The sequence below is a fragment of the Nerophis ophidion genome, linkage group LG03 (genome assembly GCF_033978795.1).
Source record: "Nerophis ophidion isolate RoL-2023_Sa linkage group LG03, RoL_Noph_v1.0, whole genome shotgun sequence".
Classification (NCBI taxonomy): Eukaryota; Metazoa; Chordata; class Actinopteri; order Syngnathiformes; family Syngnathidae; genus Nerophis; species Nerophis ophidion.
In genome coordinates, this window is record NC_084613.1 from 19,731,186 (window position 1) to 19,751,941 (window position 20,756).

The window sequence follows — 20,756 nt, forward strand, 5'->3', positions numbered from 1 at the left end:
TGAATTTTGTATTTTATCAAAATATTCTTAATACTCTATTTGTATTTGCTTTTATTTTCTTTCCTTGGCATTTTTTGTAAAAGTCATCCAGCCATCCATCCATTTTCTACCGCTTATTCCCTTTTGGGGTCGCGGGGGGAGTCATAATTTGCTAAAAAATTAAATCTGCGCGATTTTACCTTTTTAAATGTATGTAATCCGATATTTATTTATTTTTTATTATTTTTTCGCAGGTGGCAGAGGGGTTAGTGTGTCTGCCTCACAATACGAAGGTCCTGAGTAGTCCTGGGTTCAATCCCAGGCTCGGGATCTTTCTGGGTGGAGTTTGCATGTTCTCCCCGTGAATGCGTGGGTTCCCTCCGAGTTCTCCGGCTTCCTCCCACCTCCAAAGACATGCACCTGGGGATAGGTTGATTGGCGACACTAAATTGGCCCTAGTGTGTGAATGGGAGTGTGAATGTTGTATGTCTATCTGTGTTGGCCCTGTGATGAGGTGGCGACTTGTCCAGGGTGTACCCCTCCTTTCGCCCGATTGTAGCTGAGATAGGCACCCTAGATAGGATGGATGGATTTTTTTTTGCAGGTATCTTATCAGGACACTCCTACTTTGAATGTGATTGTGATTGTAACGTCCTGTCTCTAGTATTTACTTCTCACTTTCCCTTTGTTTAAGATCATTCACGTGTATATTTCGTCTTGTATTGACTATTGCAATTCTCTTTTCACTCTTCAAAAAGTCAACGCTAAAGAGACTTCAGGCGGCACAAAATGCATCTGCCAGATTTTGACCGGTGCACCGAAAACAGCCCCTATCACCCCCATTTTAGCCAGCCTTCATTGGCTTCCAGTTAAATTCAGGTTTGAGTTTAACATTTTAGTCCTGACATCCGGTGCATTGCATCGTGGGGCCATTCAGTACATCGCTGACTTGCTGTGCTCCTACACTTCAGGGCGCAGAACCAGGGTCTTCTAAAGATCCCCAAAACTCGTTTTAAAACCCGTGGAGACCTGGCATTCCAGGTTATAGCTCCCAGACTCTGGGACAATTCACACCAGTCCCTCCGCTGTGTTGGAACATTTGAAAACTTCTCTTTTTAGTAAAGCTTTTTAGTTAATGCAACTTTTAACAAACAATTTTAATCCACTTCGTATCCGTTTTATGATGTTGCCCCTGTTGTTTTAATTGAATTGTTGTTTTACTTTGCCTATGTTTTGTACAGCTTATTGTGATTTTATCTGTGGAAAGCGCTTTATAAATAAAATTTACTTACTTACTTTAGTCGCGGAAAAAAAAAAGCCAAAGGAAAATGGGCTAACGTGTTAACCCTTTGTCGCTCACTGAGCTGAGTCGGCTTGTGACTTCGTATAAGTTGTGTATGGCCTCGAATTGGAGGCAGATTTTTCAGATAATATTTTGCATGCCTTTTGTAATCGTGAGTTTCACTTCAGTGGTCCGGTATAAGCATCACGGAGACTCCGTTTACTGCTGGAAGTATCAGTCTCAAATTAGAATGCTATAAAAATGCAATGTCTATACTTGGTTCCTGAGTGTACTTATTTTGACAGTCTTAGTGCCGTACCAAATCTCATAAGGGGCTCGTATAGTGATTTCTTTCTACATTTAAAACACTTCCTTGTGGTCTACATAACATGTAATGATGGTTCTTTCGTCAAAATGTTGCATATATTATGTTTTGCAGACAGTCTTCAAGCTGCTTTCTGACCGTCTCTTCAGGATGCGCTGTCTTGTGGGCGGTCTTATTTACGTGGCATCACTTCGACAGCGTCTTCTCCCCGTCATCTTTGTCGTTTTTAGCGCTTCAATATGGAGTCTACTGATGGATATAAGTTACAGCTATATGCTATTTTGTATTAGAAATGGCAACAGCAAGGGGTTTTAGCGTGCATGTGCTTGCACAGACCAGTCTGCCCCACAACAGAAGGATAGTGAAAAAGAACGAACTCATTGACCACGTTGGAGTACAACTAGATAAAAATGTTAGACTCGGGCAAAGCTCTTTGGGTAAACCTTTACCATATATGGAGATATCAGCTGATATATTTTAGGTCAAATACGTCTCTTCAGTCTCAAATTTCAAACATATAGTTTAGAGCAAGTTTGGATAAAGGCAAGATTGTTTTATAAATATGTCCGCCATTTAAATTTTTTCAAATGTTTATAATAATAATTATATTTATATCATTATAGTTTTATAATTATATATTATGATTTATTTTGTACATTTGATTCAATGTTTATAGAATATGAATATTATTACTAATCCATCCATCCATTTCCTACCGCTTATTCCCTTTGGGGTCGCGGGGGCCAAAGACATGCACCTGGGGATAGGTTGATTGGTAACACTAAATTCGCCCTGTTGTGTGAGTGTGAATGTTGTCTGTCTCTGTGTTGGCCCTGTGATGATGTGGCGACTGGTCCAGGGTGTACCCCACCTTCCACCCGAATGCAGCTGAGATAGGCTCCAGCGACCCCCCGCAACCCTGAACGGGACAAGCGGTAGGGAATGGATGGATTGATAATTATTTATCAAAGCGCCACCATTACATGTTATGTAGACCACAAGGTCTACATAACACATAATGTTGAAAAAAAAAAAAAAAATTCCACTGTAATGGCAAAGGCTACTTCCTGGCTGCAGCAACACACCGATGACAAAAAAAAAGGAATGCATACAGTACTTGCAAATGAGACTAAAAACAGAACCAAGATGTAATAACCGGACACCGCAGTTATCAACTCCCTGTTGAATGTTGAAAAGACTCTAAACAAAGTAACGTTCATTGGTACCAGAAATTGGTACCGTGTCGGTTGTAATTTGAGAAGGGCTTATCTCTCTGCAACAATCAACCAATTTCAATAAATCAATCAATGTTTATTCATATAGCCCTGAAACGCAAGTGCCTCAAAGGGCTGCACAAACCACAACGACATCCTCGGTAGGGGCCACATAAGGGCAAGGAAAAACTCACCCCAGTAGGACGTCGACCATGATGACTATGAGAAACTTTGGAGAGGACCACATATGTGGGCAACCCCTCACCCCCTAGGGCAGTGGTTCTCAAATGGGGGTACGTGTACCCCTGGGGGTACTTGAAGGTATGCCAAGGGGTACGTGAGAGTTTTTAAAAATAGCAACAATTCAAAAATCCTTTATAAATATAATTATTGAATAATACTTCAACAAAATAAGAATATAAGTTCATAAACTGTGAAAAGAAATGCAACAATGCAATATTCAGTGATGACAGCTACATTTTTTGTGGATATGTTTCATAAATATTTATGTTAAAGATTTCTTTTTTTGTGAAGAAATGTTTAGAATGAAATTCATGAATCCAGATGGATCTCTATTACAATCCCCAAAGAGGGCACTTTAAGTTGATGATTACTTCTATGTGTAGAAATCTTTATTTATAATTTAATCACTTTTTTTTTAAACAAGTTTTTAGTTATTTTTATATAAATTTTTCCAACTAGTTCAATAAAGACCACTACAAATGGGCAATATTTTGCACTGTTATACAATTTAATATATCAGAAACTGATGACATAGTGCTGTATTTTACTTCTTTATCACTTTTTTTCCAACCAAAAATGCTTTGCTCTGATTAGGGGGTACTTGAATTAAAAAAATGCTCACAGGGGGTACATCACTGAAAAAAGGTTGAGAACCACTGCCCTAGAGGACCGAAAGCAATGGATGTCGAGCGGATCTAACATGATATTGTGAAAGTCCAATCCATCGTGGATCCAACGTAACCGTGAGAATCAAGTCCAAAGTTGATCCAATATATAACACCCCCATTACAATTTGCGGTACTCATGTACTGACGTTAACGTGCTCCATTTGCAGAAGAATCGTCATCTTGTCCTTACGGGCAGAATTTAAATGATTGACTTTTGAACGATGCTATATTTATTTTTTGCTGCATATCCAAATATAGACACGGATCTATCTATGGAAGCTGTGAAGTACACTTTCCTCCCCCTCTATTAAGCTTTATTTTTTTGGACTTTTACATCACCCATCTGACTTTTTTTTTCTTTCCCCTCGCTATTTAAAGTGTGCCCCCCCCCATGGAAAATGGGAGGATCTGCTTGTCGGTAGGCGAGTTTGGGGTGCGACAGATTACATAAGAGTGCGTAGAAGAAGAGCGGGGCATACGAGGACCGCAGTCTCTCCTCACTGAGAATCCTAATGGAGAGGATTCGGTGTGCAGTCTCTTTAAAAGTTAAAACACGGCCAGCTTTTTATCATCGTGATATTGGGGAGGGGGGTCGTCCTATGTTTTAAACAAACAAACAAACAAAACAAAAAAATTATTGAGTTTTTTTTCCCGGTGTGCATCGGAGCTGAGGATGCTGCAGCCTGGTTGTCATAGTGATGATGGCGATGGGGGATCTTGTTGGTATTCAGGTGCTGCTGCATGCAAGGAGATTGGGGAGGGAGGGGGGGGGAGGGAGAGAAAGTGCAGGCTCGCTGCTATTTTTACTCCTCCTGCTGCTTTTTTTAGCGCGCGGCTGTAGTGAACGGGCGGAGGCGCTACTCAGCCCCGGGAGAGAGAGAGAGAGTGAGTGTGTTTGTGTGTGTGTGTGTAGGGGCGGGGTACCTCTGGTCTTACGGGATGATGCCGAATGAGAGCCACTTTATTAAGAACACCTAGGAGGCATGAAACATTCGACATGTATTTCATCGCACATCATAAATTAGATGGCGGTTCGACGACACTCACACAAATTTTACAGCCGTATATGGTTTGGCACATGATTCTAGCATGGGCGTGTTTTAAGGGAGGAAAAATAGGGTGATTAAAAAGGACTTGATGATAAAAAGTGAAGATGGTGTACATGAATGAATAAATACATATAACGGAGTACAAATGTTGGCAGGAATGCACAATTTGTAAATAAATGCTGATTAAATTTATGAAGGGAATGCATCATTCTGGTGTTGGATTGTGCGGGTGTGCCTAATGTTGTGGCTGTAGATGTGAAGGGAGATTTTCGTGCTTGGTGCACACACACAGCTAGGTTTACTAAGAGAATGGTGCTATTATATAACCGGTGGAGGGGGAGAGTCGTCATTCATAAGTACAGCAGGAGGATACGGAGATGAGCATTAAAGGGAGGAGGGTGGGCATGATCATCTTCCCTGGGGGAGGATAGCGAGAAGAAGGGTGGAGTGTCGCTGAATGCAAAGTGGAAAATCACCATTGAAAAGAAAAACATTTTCTCGTTCATCGTTAACGTGCACATGTTAAGGATAAAAACAATTTTTGACATGTTTCTGGAAAGCAGGCTTGAATTTGTACGCGGCCTGCAGCTTTAAAAATTTTTATTTTTTTTTGTTAATGGCTGGTGTCCTAATTCCCAAAATAAAATGAACTGAGGCACCCATCAGAGCATGACAAAGGGTTATATTTTAAGACTACATTAAAAAAAAACATCAGTGTTAATATTAAATGTTACTTTGTCAAATGTTCAATAAAAACATTGAGGTTTTATTAAACAGTGAACAGAGATGCGCGGTTTGCGGTCTCATCCGCGGAGTCCGCGGATAAACCGCGGGTCGGGCGGTTGACATGAGGAAAAAATAGATTTTAATTAGATTCGGGCGGGTGGCGGTTTAACCATCCGGAAATATTTGATATACATGGTTCTGGAATCGGTATCCTTTGCCGTTCAAAGAGCCATTTAAGACCCATGTCACAAAGCGAAGAAGACAATAGGAGATGTCACCAAGATAAGTATTAGGGCGTGCTATAAAGCCATTGACTTTGTCGCCTTCTACAGCATGTACGATCTGCTTGTCAGTCCAGCAACATGTTGTGTGTCAGACACACGCACACAACTGCAAGGCATACTGGGTGACACAGAGTACACTAATGGTTGTGATATAAACAATTTTAACACTCTTAGTAATATGCGCCACGCTGTGAAGCCACACCAAACAAGATTGACAAACACATTTCGGGAGAACATCCTCCCAGTAACACAACATAAACGCAACACAACAAATACCCAGAATCCTTTGTATCCATGATAATTCCTGACTATTTTATACTCCCCGCTAGCAGCAAACTAGCGGGTGGCGGGCGGTTGCGGTTCCGATAATATGTTGGTTCGGGTGGACGGCGGGTGGATGACGACTTTGATGATGCGGTTGCGGATGATATAATTGCCTATCCGCGCGTCTCTAAAAGTGAACTGACAGTAACAACTTTTTCACGTTCTCTTCTCACGCCGTGCAAAGAATCAGACAACACGATGGGGCAACCGAACTTGATAGATGATACTAGTGTTGTACCGGTACCAAAATTATTTCCATACTTTTCGGTACTTTTCTAAATAAAGTGAACCACAAAAAAAAAATTGCATTTTTGGCTTTATTTTAACTTCTGTCTACACATCGTGTCTGCTTGTAAGTACTCAGGGATTGTGCGCTGCAGAAAATGCTCGTAATACCAGCAATGACACAACGTGACAACGACGGGGGTCCAGGGGGGTGGTGGACTGGTACTTTTCAGAGGCGATTGTAGTACCAAATATGATTCATTAGTATTGCGGTACTATACCAACAACCGGTTTACCGTACAACCCGAGTACATGCTAAAATCTACAGTTGTCGTTTTTACGGTAAAATCTGGCAGCGAAATTGCCTGAATTTTACTGTAAAAATGCAGCTTCACATTTACAGTACAATTCTATCAACTGAGCTGCCAGTTTTGTACCGTGAAAAACAGTGGCACTGTTTTTTCCATTTACAGTAACGTGCTGAAAAAAACATTTTTGCGACTGACCTGTCAGTTTCTTAATGTAAAATCTACAAAACATTTTTTACATTCTACTTAAAAAAACTAAACATCAAATGCATAGGGCAATTGTGTGGTATCATTCACTGTTAGAAGTGGCCCTCTGCGGGCAAACATAACTGCCATATGGCTCTCAATTAAAACGAGTTTGACACCCGTTATAGGCAGGTACCGAATTCGGTACCAAACTGTGCGGAATGTCTTGAACGACTTTGGATCGACATTTGTGTGTTTAATAAACAAGAAGGTAAAGACTTTTTAAAGTCCATATTGGTCTAAAACACACACACACACGTACACACACACTGCATTCTGTATGTGTTGAGAAAAGTTTGAACTCCCTCAACTTAAGATAAAACACTTGGCATATTTGGCATTCATTCTTGCACATGCTCTGTCAGGCACACTGCTATGTACATGCACAACTGGCTTACAAACACACACACACTTACATACACACGCACACACCACACACGCATGCAGGTGAAAGGTGGTGGCGACTTTCAACTCAGCAGCCACAACATTAGGTACACATCCTAAATGAGCTGCAGTACATCAAGAGTGTTCAAAGTTTGACCTGAAACTTTTGAAAAAAAAATGTCATATTGTAGGAATAACATTTAAGCAACATTGTTTTAAAGAGGGAGGGATCAACAAAGCACAATGTGTAGAGAAAAAGTCATAACACATGCTATTTGTCCCCCATTACACAAAATGTTGTTTTGGAAATGTATTTTTTAGGGTTTGGTTTATAACACGAAAAGCTTTAAAATAGCTTTTTTTAGTGTGTGTACAGAGTAGGGTTGCGCCCCCTCGACGCTGTATAAACGATATAAATATTTTTTATTACTGTCGTTATGTCCTGATAATGCATGTTGATGACACACTCTAGCTGTGTCAGCAAATTTGACCGCAACAAGCCAATTAATGCAGTGTAGCATTTTCTCTAGCAGCCAACTTCCCTCTACGGTGCAAAGCCGCTTCCTGGTCAGCAATCTTGTCTCCATAAACTTTCTCCCAATTATCATTATCACTGGAGGATGAGCTAAACCTGCTATGCTACACACCTTAGGAGGATATGCTAAGCGCACACACCTTAATTGTTTCCAAATGGTTTCTATAACATGGCAGTAAAATGGCTGATCAAACAAAACAGAAGCTGCGAAAGCTAGCTCTCAAATCAGCGAAACAGACCCAATAACTCCACGGTGACGTTATGGTGAATTTACTGAAGAATTTGTGAAACTGAAACAATACAAAATGAATGCCTTTTTAATAATACTAACACAGACACTTGTAGACCTGTTAGCATATTAGCTAATGTTGACAACGCTAGCGTCATTACATTATGATAGGATGTACAAATATGCGTGAAAATATTCCTACAGACATCACAAAAGTAAGAACTGTTTTAGTTGCATTGTAAAAGTTACAAATGTTGCTTGGAGTGTTGAACGAATAATCTTTTCGAGCAGAAACGCTATAAACGGTTTTACCTTCGGTTCAAGGCATTAAAACAGGAAGTACATTTTCAAACAGCAGTGCTACAGATTATAAAACCATGATGAAATGGATTAGTTAACGTTAATTGATAATCAACTTATTTATTGTAAATAAAGTAATACAGACAGTTCTAAAATGTGTCTGACTGCAGCGAGCCACCTCACTGAGAGATCCAACCAGCTCCTTTATTTTACGGCACTTATGGTCCAGTTTTATACACATTTTCATTACCTTAACACATGTGGGAATTATTTTAACAGTTTCTTGTTCCAAATGAATAGTTTTTTTAAAGTTTCAATTGATAAACGCTTATTCAGTGAAACGAAAGGAAATGTAAGACTGAATCACTACAAATAAATTAAAGACTCATCAATCGTTTTTTAATCGAATTGTAGCTGCTGAATTGTATTCAAATCGTGAGGTACCTAAAGATTCCCACTTATTCCGTGTGTCTGTTTGGGTTTAATGAAAAGTATTGAACACAAGACAATATGGCCGTCGGGGAAAAAAATCCATAAATTACCCGCACTGTTTTATAAGCCGCAGGGTTCAAAGTGTAGGCTTTAGCCCGGAGTTTACGCTATCATGGATTTCCAGTCATGTCGCCCACACTTCATTGAGCAGCTTCCTCCTGTCTTCTCTCTCTCTCTTTTTTTTTTTTTTTTTTAACGCGCTATTGCTTTCCTTGCACTGCGTCACGCTCGACCCAAAATCTGGACAACACGGCAAAGCGGGGACAAAAAGTTGTTGCAAAAATTCAAACTCGACCTTTGTCTTCCACTGTACCCAATGAAGTGCTCGTTGTCCTCGGCGGCCATGTTGGACCTCACCTGTGTGCCATCCTCGCCCATTGAGGCTTTCCTGTGCGGGGATGCTTTCAGTCTTAACACCATGGGGAGGTCTAAAAAAATAAGTGTCCACCTTTTTTATTTTTATTTTTACTTTTTGACTTTGCGCTCCCTTCCTTGTTTCTTTCCCTCCTTCCTCCCTTATTCTGTTTCTCCTTCACACGCTCGTTCTCCTGCTTCGCTCCAGTTCTATTTTTAGCCGCCCCAGGATCCCTACCCCCCTCCAACCCCACTTCTCCTCCCGCATGTTCGTCATCACCCTCTCCCTCCCTCATCTTGTTTCCTCTCCTTGTGTCCTCTGCTTCCATTCATCGCTCATCAAGCCGCCGACATCGTGTGGCGTCAGTTTTTTTACACTTTTGTCAATTTTCACCTCAAGTTTGGCCTGGTTATTGAGGAGGTTGACTTAATTTGGCATGTGGGGCAGTGCCCCACCAGAAAGTGTATCAAGACACTTTTTCATGTCATTTATTGTCCTATTATGCCCTGGTTGATGTTCGAAGGGTTAATTAACCAAACTGTACATAAAAATTAACAAGAGCGTTCGCTCTTTTGCTTCGGTTTCAGTAATGGTAACCGCTGTAAAACTCTTGATGGTCGGTATTACCGTATTGAATTGAAACAATCTAAAAATTGTGATTGATAAATGTACTTTGATTAACTTATCAAAGGACTGGTATTAGATTGCAAGCTAACTTAAATGCTAACACAAAAACGATAAACAGTAACTTATTTCGCCATTAAGAACCCTAATTTCCCAATCTATTAAATTGTATAAACACATTCATGTCTAAAACAAGGGTGTTCAAAGTGCGGTCAGGGGCCATTTGCGTCCCGCGGCTCGTTTAACTGCCCGTGGCAGATTCTTGAAGTATTACAAAAAAACAAAACAAAGTTGGAATAAATTAGCAAAAAGGTGAAATGTACCGAGAAAAAGTTGCAATGTTTACTATTAACACAAAGCTGTTTCGCAGGCAGTTTTTTTCTTTAAAAATGTCATTGCTCAAAAAAAAAAAATCAGTTATGAATTATTGACCTATTAAAGATTCAAATTACTTCACATCAAGTATTCCACTTTGAAATAAATAAAAAATAATAAATAAATAAAAATCTTTTTTTTTTTTTGGCAAAAAAAACTAAGTCAAACTATGACATAAAGGGCAAAATACAAACACGTGGAAAAATAAAACGTATAAATCGATGGAAGTTGCTCTTTATAGTAGAAAAAAGTATGACCTACTTTTTAACGCTTTTGTAAGTGGGATTAAAAAAACAAACAAGAAAACTACTTTCATTGCTCAAAATATAATAATGAATTAAGATCTATGTTATTGATTATTGACCTAATACAGGCTCAAATCTCTTAACTTCAAATATTTGAAACAAATAAAAGAAAAAAAGGGACAAGCGGTAGAAACTAGATGGATGGAATTGCATATTTTGTGTTTACCAAAAAAACTAAGTTGTTTTTTTTAATGACAAAAGAGCATAAAAACAATCACATGAAAAAATAATTAAAACATTTAAGTTGATGGAAATTGCTCTTGAAAAAAAAAAAAAGTACCACCTATTTTCAACACTTATGAGTGGGATTTAAAGGCCTACTGAAACCCACTACTACCCACCATGCAGTTTGATAGTTTATATATCAATGATGAAATATTAACATTGCAACCCATGCCAATACAGCCTTTTTAGTTCACTAAATTGCAATTTGAAATTTCCCGGGAGTTTCATCTTGAAAACGTCGTGTAATGACGTGTACGCAAGACGCCACAGGTTTTTAGGAAGTATGAGCACTACGCACACACACAGCTAAAAGTCATCTGCTTTAACGGCATAATTACACATTATTTTGGAGAACTGTCTTGCTTAATCTTTTGCAATTTGGTCAATTAATATTGGAGAAGTCAAAGTAGCAAGATGGAGTTGGGAAGCTTTAGCCTTTAGCTACACAAACACATGGTGATTCCTTGTTTAAAATTCCTGGAGGTGAAAATTTACTATGGATCACAGCGCGGTCAAGCGAACATGAAACACGACGGAATGTCAACCAGCAGGTTTCGGTGAGAAAATTGTGGTTAAAAAGTCGCTTCTTACCGGAGAAAAGCTGAGCTTGCCCCGTCCATAGCTGCCGTCGACTCCCCTGAGACACTGCGCGTCAAGACACCCGTGGACGTACACCTCCGACTATCAGGTACCATTAAACTCACTAAAACACTAGCAACACAATAGAAAGATAAGGGATTTCCCAGAATTATCCCAGTAAATGTGTTTAAAAACATCGGAATCCGTCCCAATGCAATCGCGTTTTTTTTTTTTTTTTTTTTAACTTTTTTCTCTAGTCCGTCGCTATCAATATCCTCAAACACGAATCTTTCATCCTCGCTCAAATTAATGGGGAAATTGTCCTTTTTCTCGGTCTGAATAGCACTTTTTGTTGGAGGCTCCCATTAAAAACAATGTTAATATGTGAGGAGCCCCCACACTTGCGACGTCATCGTCTGCGACTTCCGGTAGAGGCAGGGCTTTTGTCTTAGCATCGACAGTTGGGAACTTTATCTTGGAAAAATATGGCAATATCGCAAAATGATCTAGTATGACACATAGAATGGACCTGCTATCCCTGTTTAAATAAGAAAATCTAATTTCAGTAGGCCTTTAAGAAAAACTTTCATTGCTCAAAAAGTAATAATTAAAATCAATGTTGTTATGAATGATTGACCTATTAAGCACTTTTGGGGGGTAGGGGGGTAAAATAATGCATATTTTATGTTTTTGCCATAAAAAACAGGGTTTTGCTACGAAGGGCATTAAACATAAAAAAAAGAAACTTTATAGTGACTGACGGATCAGAAGTTGATCTAGTGATTTAAGCACTGAAAAGTCAATAATATATGACTTATTTTTAATATATTTATGACTGAGACCCTTCTGAATCCATTTCACCAAACTTGGGGGGAGCCCTAAAAGGTTAAAAAAGGAATTATGTCAAAATGGCCCCCGCATACTTTGACTTTTCAGTGTGCGGCCCTCAGTGTGAAAGTTTGGGCGTCCCTGTGCTAAACTCGTAAGATGCAGTATTCGCGCTAATTGTGTGCACGTTCTGCGTTTGCACAAAGTTATCGATATAAACTCTACAGTTTAGAGTTGAAACTGGACAGGCGTCCCTTCCACAGGAAGTGAACTCGCATCATGTCACATAAACCGGAAGTGACACAAATTCATCACCCAATTTACAATTTACTTTCTGAAACTATTCCAAATTAAACTGGATTATTGTAATCATATTTAAACTGAGAAATAAACATTGTATGGCTCTTATGAAGCCAGAACAGTATTTAATGTTTTCTCTGCAAAGAAAGTATATTATGTTTAATAAGTAAAATAAATAGACAAAATAAAGTATATTTTGTCTATTTATTTTACTTATTAAAGGCCTACTGAAATGAGATTTTCTTATTTAAATGGGGATAGCAGGTCCATTTTATGTGTCATACTTGATCATTTCGCAATATTGCCATATTTTTGCTGAAAGGATTTAGTAGAGAACATCAATGATAAAGTTTGCGAATTTTGGTCGCTGATAAAAAAGCCTTGCCTGTAGCGGAAGTAGCAGACGATATGCGCGTGACGTCACGGGTTGTGGAGCTCCTCACATCTGAACATTGTTTACAATCAGGGCCACCAGCAGCGAGAGCGATTCGGACCGAGAGAGCGAAGATTTTCCCATTAATTTGAGCGTGAATAAGGAACGTGAGAGTAAAGGACTAGAAAAAAAAAACGATTAGAGTGCTGTGGGAGCGATTCAGATGTTATTAGACACATTTACTAGGATAATCCCTTATCTGCTTATTGTGTTAGTAGTGTTTGAGTGAGATTGTATGGTCATACCTGTACAACCTGAGGGTCGGCCCCGCACCTTTCTTCAGCATCAGTTGACGGGTGGTGGCGATGCCCATCTCTGCCCTTTGCAAGGGACCCTCTTTCGAAATGATCGCTGCATAATACACTACTTTGTGTGTGTGTGTGTCTGTGTGTGTGTGTGTGTGTGTGTGTGTGTGTGTGTGTGTGGTCCAATCCAACTGTTTTCGCTTGACATCTCCGTTGCAGAGTAAAGCTTGACTGTCATCTTTCGGGAATGTAATCTATGAAATACCAGCTGTGTTTGTGTTGCTAAAGCTGGCCGCAATACACCGCTTCCCACTTACAGCTTTCTTTTTTGATGTCTCCATTGTTCATTGAACAAATTGCAATAGATTCAGCAACACAGATGTCCAGAATACTGTGGAATTTCGCGATGAAAACAGATGACTTAATAGCTGGGAACGATGCTGGAAAAAAATGTCCTCTACAATCTGTGACGTCACACACGCGTCATCATACCAAGACGTTTCAGCAAGATATTTTGGCGCAAAATTTGAAATTGCAATTTAGTACACTAACCCGGCCGTATTGGCATGTGTTGCAATGTTAATATTTCATCATCGATATATAAACTATCAGACTGCGTGGTCGGTAGTAGTGGGTTTCAGTAGGCCTTTAAAACAAATTAATTAGTTAAAATATTTTAAGTAAGTAAGTACTTTTTGAGCACATATAATATTAACTGTGATAATTTTATTTAGCCATTGTATTATTTATATTTGAGGGTCCCCAACCCCTTCTTACATTGCTTTTGGTTGTGATTTTTATTTTTTTATTTTTATTTTTTTATTCAAGTGCAAAAAGAGTAAATTTTTATTATTGGTTTTATTTTACTTGGATATTTAAAAGTTTACATTCCAATTACAATGTTTAAATATATGACAAATATACATGTATTCCATTTGAAAGGATATATTTGCATTATGTATTGTCATTAAATCAATGCTTAACTTGGTCTCAAAATAATGTTGCCAAGAATATTGTTTATCAGCAATTTGTAGATCAATAATGAGTTATAGAAAAATATGTATCAAACGTTTAATGGAACACACTTTTTATTGCTATTGATTACTTGTCTGTCGCGATATACAGTATATTGATATTGTTTTATCGCCCAGCCCTACTCTCGGCTACACAGCAGCTAAGCACCGAATAGCACACAAGCTAGATATAATCATTGAGCAATATTGCAGTGTAAAAGAGAACATTTGTCGACACAAACAAGTATCAAATAATCATCGTTGCATATTACTCCAAGGCAGAGGCGTATTAAAGTATCCAGTAACAAACGTGTCCGCATTGTTCAACTTACTGCGTCATGAGCTTGGCTTCGTGAATTATCGCACTAGGTGTCGCCAAAAAAACATTTACCACTGCACTTCAACTTAAAGACAGCATAAGTCCATTCCAGTCAGTTAATATTTTACACCACAAAATGATACAAGTATGTATGATTCCTGCTGATATCGTACCGATATCACCTGCCACTGAGTGAATGTGTATTGCATCGATGGACAATTGGCTTGGAAAATATTGGGGTTTTTTTTGGTCAGGAGTTAGGGTTGACCTGACTTTGGCCATTTTGGGTTCTAGTGGTATGATTGGATAGTCCCATGACAGTCACATGACTACCACATATGTGACGGAGGGGCTTCACAAGTTCAAGTCAAGCACAAAGCAGTATCGGACCTATTTGAACACACTCAAAGTGTCGTGACCTCATTGGTGCAAAGCCAGCTCTCCCTGTCCTTCGCAGCAGAACTCTGCCTAGCAACAACTAAGCGACCAAGAATTGGTCCTGCCCTTTCGCTCCACGTCGCCTTTCCGATCCTGTCTGGGTTAATTTCGATTCCACATCGGGTACCGTTGACAGGCCTCGCCCTCCATCTCGCCTCTTTTGTCCCTGCTAAGCTTTGAAAAGCTCCTCCCGTCCCGCCGTGATGACACCAGCGTCTTATCTCCCCCGCAGGGAGGGGCCACCGCGACGAGCCCAGGTGGACGTTACTTTACCCGACGACAGACGCGGGCGGTCCAACCTGAATCGAGGCAGCGTCTCCAACAAAAGCAGCTCACGCGTGTCGTCTTTGCTCGTTTGCAACACAAACAAACACGGCGCAGGTTGTGGCGCCCTGGCGGGCATCTTGCTGACGGGTCACGTAGAGTTTATTGCTTGTATCAAAAAAACAAGAATCGACTGTACACTGTATAAACTGGCAGCTCGGTTGCCAGATTTTTTACAGTAATGCACTGTCAAAACAACTACAGATTTTTAAGGACAAAACTGGCATTTTACCAGAAAAAAACTGGTGTAATTTTTCCAATTTACCATAGAACATTGTAAAAAACGAAACAAAAAACCATAGATTAGAGAATCGAATCTGTAGACAATTTAATTTTGGGGAATAATAAAGTTTTTCTGTTTCTGATAACTGTCAAAACAGCCAAAGGTTTGGCAGCTCAGTCGCCAAAATTTTACCATAAACAGTGGTAATGTTTTTCCAATTTACAGTAAAACACTGTAAAAAAACAAAAAAATAATAATTTGGATTTTAAGGTAAAAACCCTGGAAGCTCACTTGCCATTTTTTTTTTATTTATATATATATATTTTTTTTTTTACACGAGTAGTAACGTGTTTCCGATTTACAACAAAACACACAAAAAAAAACCCAAAACAATGGTAAAGCATGCAGCTCAGTCGCCGAAATTTGACCGTAAAAAACAGTGGTAATGTTTTTCCAATTTACAGTAAAACGATGTAAAAAAATGTTTTAAAAACTTTCACAGTAAAAAAAAAAACAACTAGATACTCAGTCGCCAAAATTTGACCCTAAAAAACAGTTGTAATGTTTTTCCAATTTACAGTAAGACACTGTACACATTTTTTTTTTTAACTTTTACAGTAAAAAAAAAAAACTGGATGTGGGTCACCGGGGCAGCACTCTGGAGCCAGGTCCAGAGTTGGGGCACCATGGCGAACGCCTGGTGGCCGGGCCTGTCCCAATGGGGCCCAGCCGGGCACAGCCCGAAGAGGCAACGTGGGTCCCCCCTCCAATGGGCTCACCACCCATAGCAGGGGCCATAGAGGTCGGGTGCATTGTGAGCTGGGCGGCAGCCGAAGGCAGGGCACTTGGCGGTCCGATCCTCGGCTACAAAAGCTGGCTCTTGGGACGTAGAACGTCACCTCACTGGGGGAAAAGGAGCCTAAGCTAGTGCGCGAAGTAGAGAAATTCCAGCTGGATGTAGTCGGACTAACTTCGACGCACAGCAAGGGCTTTGGAACCACTTCTCTCTCGAGAGAGGCTGGACTCTCTTCCACTCTGGCGTTGCCGGCAGTGAGAGGCGACGGGCTGGGGTGGCAATTCTCGTTGCCCCCCCGCTCGAAGCCTGCACGTTGGAGTTCAACCCAGTGGACGAAAGGGTAGCCTCCCTCCACCTTCGGGTGGGGGGGACGGGTCCTGAGTGTTGTTTGTGCTTACGCACCAAACAACAGTTCAGAGTACCCACCCTTTTTGGGTACACTCAAAGATTCCCTTGTTCTGCTGGGGGACTTCAACGCTCACGTTGGCAACGACAGTGAAACCTGGAGAGTCGTGATTGGGAAGAATGGCCGCCCGGATCTGAACCCAAGTGGTGTTTTATTATTGGACTTTTGTGCTCGTCACAGTTTGTCCATAACAAACACCATGTTAAAACATAAGGGTGTCCATATGTGCACTTGGCACCAGGACACCCTAGGCCGCAGTTCCATGATCGACTTTGTAGTTGTGTCATCGGATTTGCGGCCTCATGTTTTGGACACTCGGGTAAAGAGAGGGGCGGAGCTTTCTGCCGATCATCACCTGGTTAAGAGTTGGCTGCGATGGCGGGGGAGGATGCCGGACTGACCTGGCAGGCCCAAACGCATTGTGAAGGTCTGCTGGGAACGTCTGGCAGAGTCTCCTGTCAGAGAGAGTTTCAATTCCCACCTCCGGAAGAATTTTGAACATGTCACGAGGGAGGTGCTGGACATTGAGTCCGAGTTGACCATGTTCCGCACCTCTATAGTCGAGGCGACCGATCGGAGCTGTGGCCGCATGGTAGTTAGGGCCTGTCGTGGCAGTAATCCTAGAACCCGTTTGTGGACACCAGCAATGAGGGATGCCGTCAAGCTGAAGGAGTCCTATCGGGTTCTTTTGGCTCATAGGACTCCGGAGGCAGTGGACAGGTACCGACGGGCCAAGCGGTGTGCAGCTTCAGCGGTCGCGGAGGCAAAAATTCGGACATGGGAGGAGTTCGGGGAAACCATGGAAAACGACTTCCGGACGGCTTCGAAGCAGTTCTGGACCACCATCCGCCGCCTCAGGAAGGGGAAGCAGTGCACTGTCAACACAGTGTATGGTGATCTGCTGACCTCAACTGCGAATGTTGTGGATAGGTGGAAGGAATACTTCGAAGACCTCCTCAATCCCACCAACACGTCTTCCTATGAAGAAGCAGTGCCTGGGGAATCTGTTGTGGGCTCTCTTATTTCTGGGGCTGAGGTTGCCGAGGTACTTAAAAAGCTCCTCGGTGGCAAGGCCCCAGGGGTGGATGAGATCCGCCCGGAGTTCCTTAAGGAATGCTGTGGGGCTGTCTTGGTTGACAAGACTGCAGCATCGCGTGGACATGAGGGGCGGTACCTCTGGATTGGCAGACCGGGGTGGTGGTCCCTCTCTTTAAGAAGGGGGACCACCAAGAAGAGGGTGTGTTCCAACTATCGTGGGATCACACTCCTCAGCCTTCCCGGTAAGGTTTATTCAGGTGTACTGGAGAGGAGGCTACGCTGGATAGTCGAACCTCGGATTCAGGAGGAACAGTGTGGTTTTCGTCCTGGTCGTGGAACTGTGGACCAGCTCTATAGTCTCTGCAGGGTTCTTGAGGGTGCATGGGAGTTTGCCCAACCAGTCTGCATGTGCTTTGTGGACTTGGAGAAGGCATTTGACCGTGTCCCTCGGGAAGTCCTGTGGGGAGTGCTCAGAGAGTATGGGGTGTCGGAATGTCTTATTGTGGCGGTCCGCCCCTTTGTACGATCAGTGTCGGACACGTTTCCAGTGAGGGTTGGACGCCGCCAAGGCTGCCCTTTGTCACAGATTCTGTTCATAACTTTTATGGACAGAATTTCTAGGCGCAGTCAAAGCGTTGAGGGGTTCCGGTATGGTGGCCGCGGGATTAGGTCTCCTGCTTTTTGCAGATGATGTGGTCCTGATGGCTTCATCTGGCCAGGATCTTCAGCTCTTACTGGATTGGTTCGCATCCAAGTGTTAAGCGACCGGAATGAGAATCAGCACCTCCAAGTCCGAGTCCATGGTTCTCTCCCGGAAAAGGGTGGAGTGCCATCTCCGGGATGGGGAGGAGACCCTGCCCCAAGTGGAGGAGTTCAAGTACCTCGGAGTCTTGTTGTGGGGGAAGAGTGGATCGTGAGATGGACAGGCAGATCGGCGCAGCGTCTTCAGTAATGCAGACGTTGTACCGATCCGTTGTGGTGAAGAAGGAGCTGAGCCGGAAGGCAAAGCTCTCAATTTACCGGTCGATCTACAAACCCCGTTTCCATATGAGTTGGGAAATTGTGTTAGATGTAAATATAAACGGAATACAATGATTTGCAAATCCTTTTCAACCCATATTCCGTTGAATGCACTACAAAGACAAGATATTTGATGTTCAAACTCATAAACTTTATTTTTTTTTTGCAAATAATAATTAACTTAGAATTTCATGGCTGCAACACGTGCCAAAGTAGTTGGGAAAGGGCATGTTCACCCCTGTGTTACATCACCTTTTCTTTTAACAACACTCAAACATTTGGGAACTGAGGAAACTATTTGTTGAAGCTTTGAAAGTGGAATTCTTTACCATTCTTGCTTGATGTACAGCTTAAGTTGTTCAACTGTCCGGGGTCTTGTTGTCGTATTTTACGCTTCATAATGGGCCACACATTTTCGATGGGAGACATGTCTGGACTGCAGGCTGGCAAGGAAAGTACCCGCACTCTTTTACTACGAAGCCACGCTGTTGTAACACATGGCTTGGCATTGTTTTGCTGAAATAAACAGGGGCGTCCATGATAACGTTGCTTGAATGACACATATGTTGCTCCAAAACCTGTATGGACCATTCAGCATTAATGGTGCCTTCACAGATGTGTAAGTTACCCATGCCTTGGGCACTAATACACCCACATACCATCACAGATGCTGGCTTTTGAACTTTGCGCCTATAACAATCCGGATGGTTATTTTCGTCTTTTGTTCCGGAGGACGCCACGTCCACAGTTTCTAAATATAATTAGAAATGTGGACTCGTCAGACCACTGAACACTTTTCCACTTTGCAACAGTCCATCTTAGATGAGCTCGGGCCAAGCGAAGCCGGCGGCGTTCCTTTGTGTTGTTGATAAATGGCTTTGGCTTTGCATAGTAGAGTTTTGACTTGCACTTACAGATGTAGCGACCAACTGTAGTTACTGACTGTGGTTTTATGAAGTGTTCCTGAGCCCATGTGGTGATATCCTTTACACATTGTCTGTTTTTGATGCAGTACCGCCTGAGGGATCAAAGGTCCGTCATATCATCGCTTACGTGCAGTGATTTCTCCAGAATCTCTGAACCTTTTGAGGATTTTACGGACCGTAGATGGTGAAATCCCTAAATTCCTTGCAATAGCTCGTTGAGAAATGTTGTTCTAAAACTGTTCTACAATTTGCTTACAAATTGGTGACCCTCGCCCCATCATTGTTTGTGAATGACTTAGCATTTCATGGAAACTGTTTTTATACCTAATTATGGCACCCACCTGTTCCCAATTAGCTTTGAGCCATGGGGGAAGAGTGGATCGTGAGATCGACAGGGGGATCGGTGCGGCGTCTTCAGTAATGCGTACGTTGTGGTGAAGAAGGAGCTGAGCCGGAAGGCAAAGCTCTCAATTTACCAATCGATCTAGATTCCCATCCTCACCTATGGCCATGAGCTTTGGGTCATGACTGAAAGGAGAAAATCACGGGTACAAGCGGCCGAAATGAGTTTCCTCCGCCGGGTGGCAGGGCTCTCCCTTAGAGATAGGGTGAGAAGCTCTGCCATCCGGGAGGAGCTCAAAGTAAAGCCGCTGCTCCTCCACATCGAGAGGAGCCAGATGAGAAGGCTCGGGCATCTGGTCAGGATGCCGCCCGAACGCCTCCCTAGGGAGGTGTTTAGGGCACGTCCAACAGGTAGGAGGCCACTTGGAAGACCAAGGACACGTTGGGAAGACTGTCTCCCGGCTGGCCTGGGAACGCCTCGGGATCCCCCGGGAAGAGCTAAACAAAGTGGCTGGGGAGAGGGAAGTCTGGGCTTCGCTGCTTAGGCTGCTGCCCCCGCGACCCGTCCTCGGAAAAGCGGAAGAAGATGGATGGATGGATGGATGGATGGCTCTGTGTTTTGATTATTTCAAAATGAACAAGTGTATCTTAGGCCTACCTCTCGATGGAGCCTGCGTACCACAAGTGGTACCAATATCACAGTTAGAGACACGCTGGTGTAGAGCAAGTAATAATACATCACAATAATCTGCACCATTGGTCAAATATACTGCGAGTGTTTATGATAACCCTTGGCTGACCTTTTCTTCTTCTTCTCTCCAGTTGTGAC

The 20,756-nt window shown here is 42.0% G+C and overlaps 1 protein-coding gene across 1 annotated transcript in view; it reads left to right on the plus strand.

The window, feature by feature from the left end:
- hsd17b12a (hydroxysteroid (17-beta) dehydrogenase 12a) overlaps positions 1-20,756 on the plus strand; it is a 68,287-nt gene that overhangs the window by 18,138 nt on the left and 29,393 nt on the right. Inside the window, exon 2 of the mRNA XM_061894523.1 lies at positions 20,750-20,756. This exon is cut by the window's right edge and continues 40 nt beyond it. Within this exon, the coding sequence (XP_061750507.1) occupies positions 20,750-20,756 (7 nt within the window). The remainder of the gene's footprint in view (positions 1-20,749) is intronic.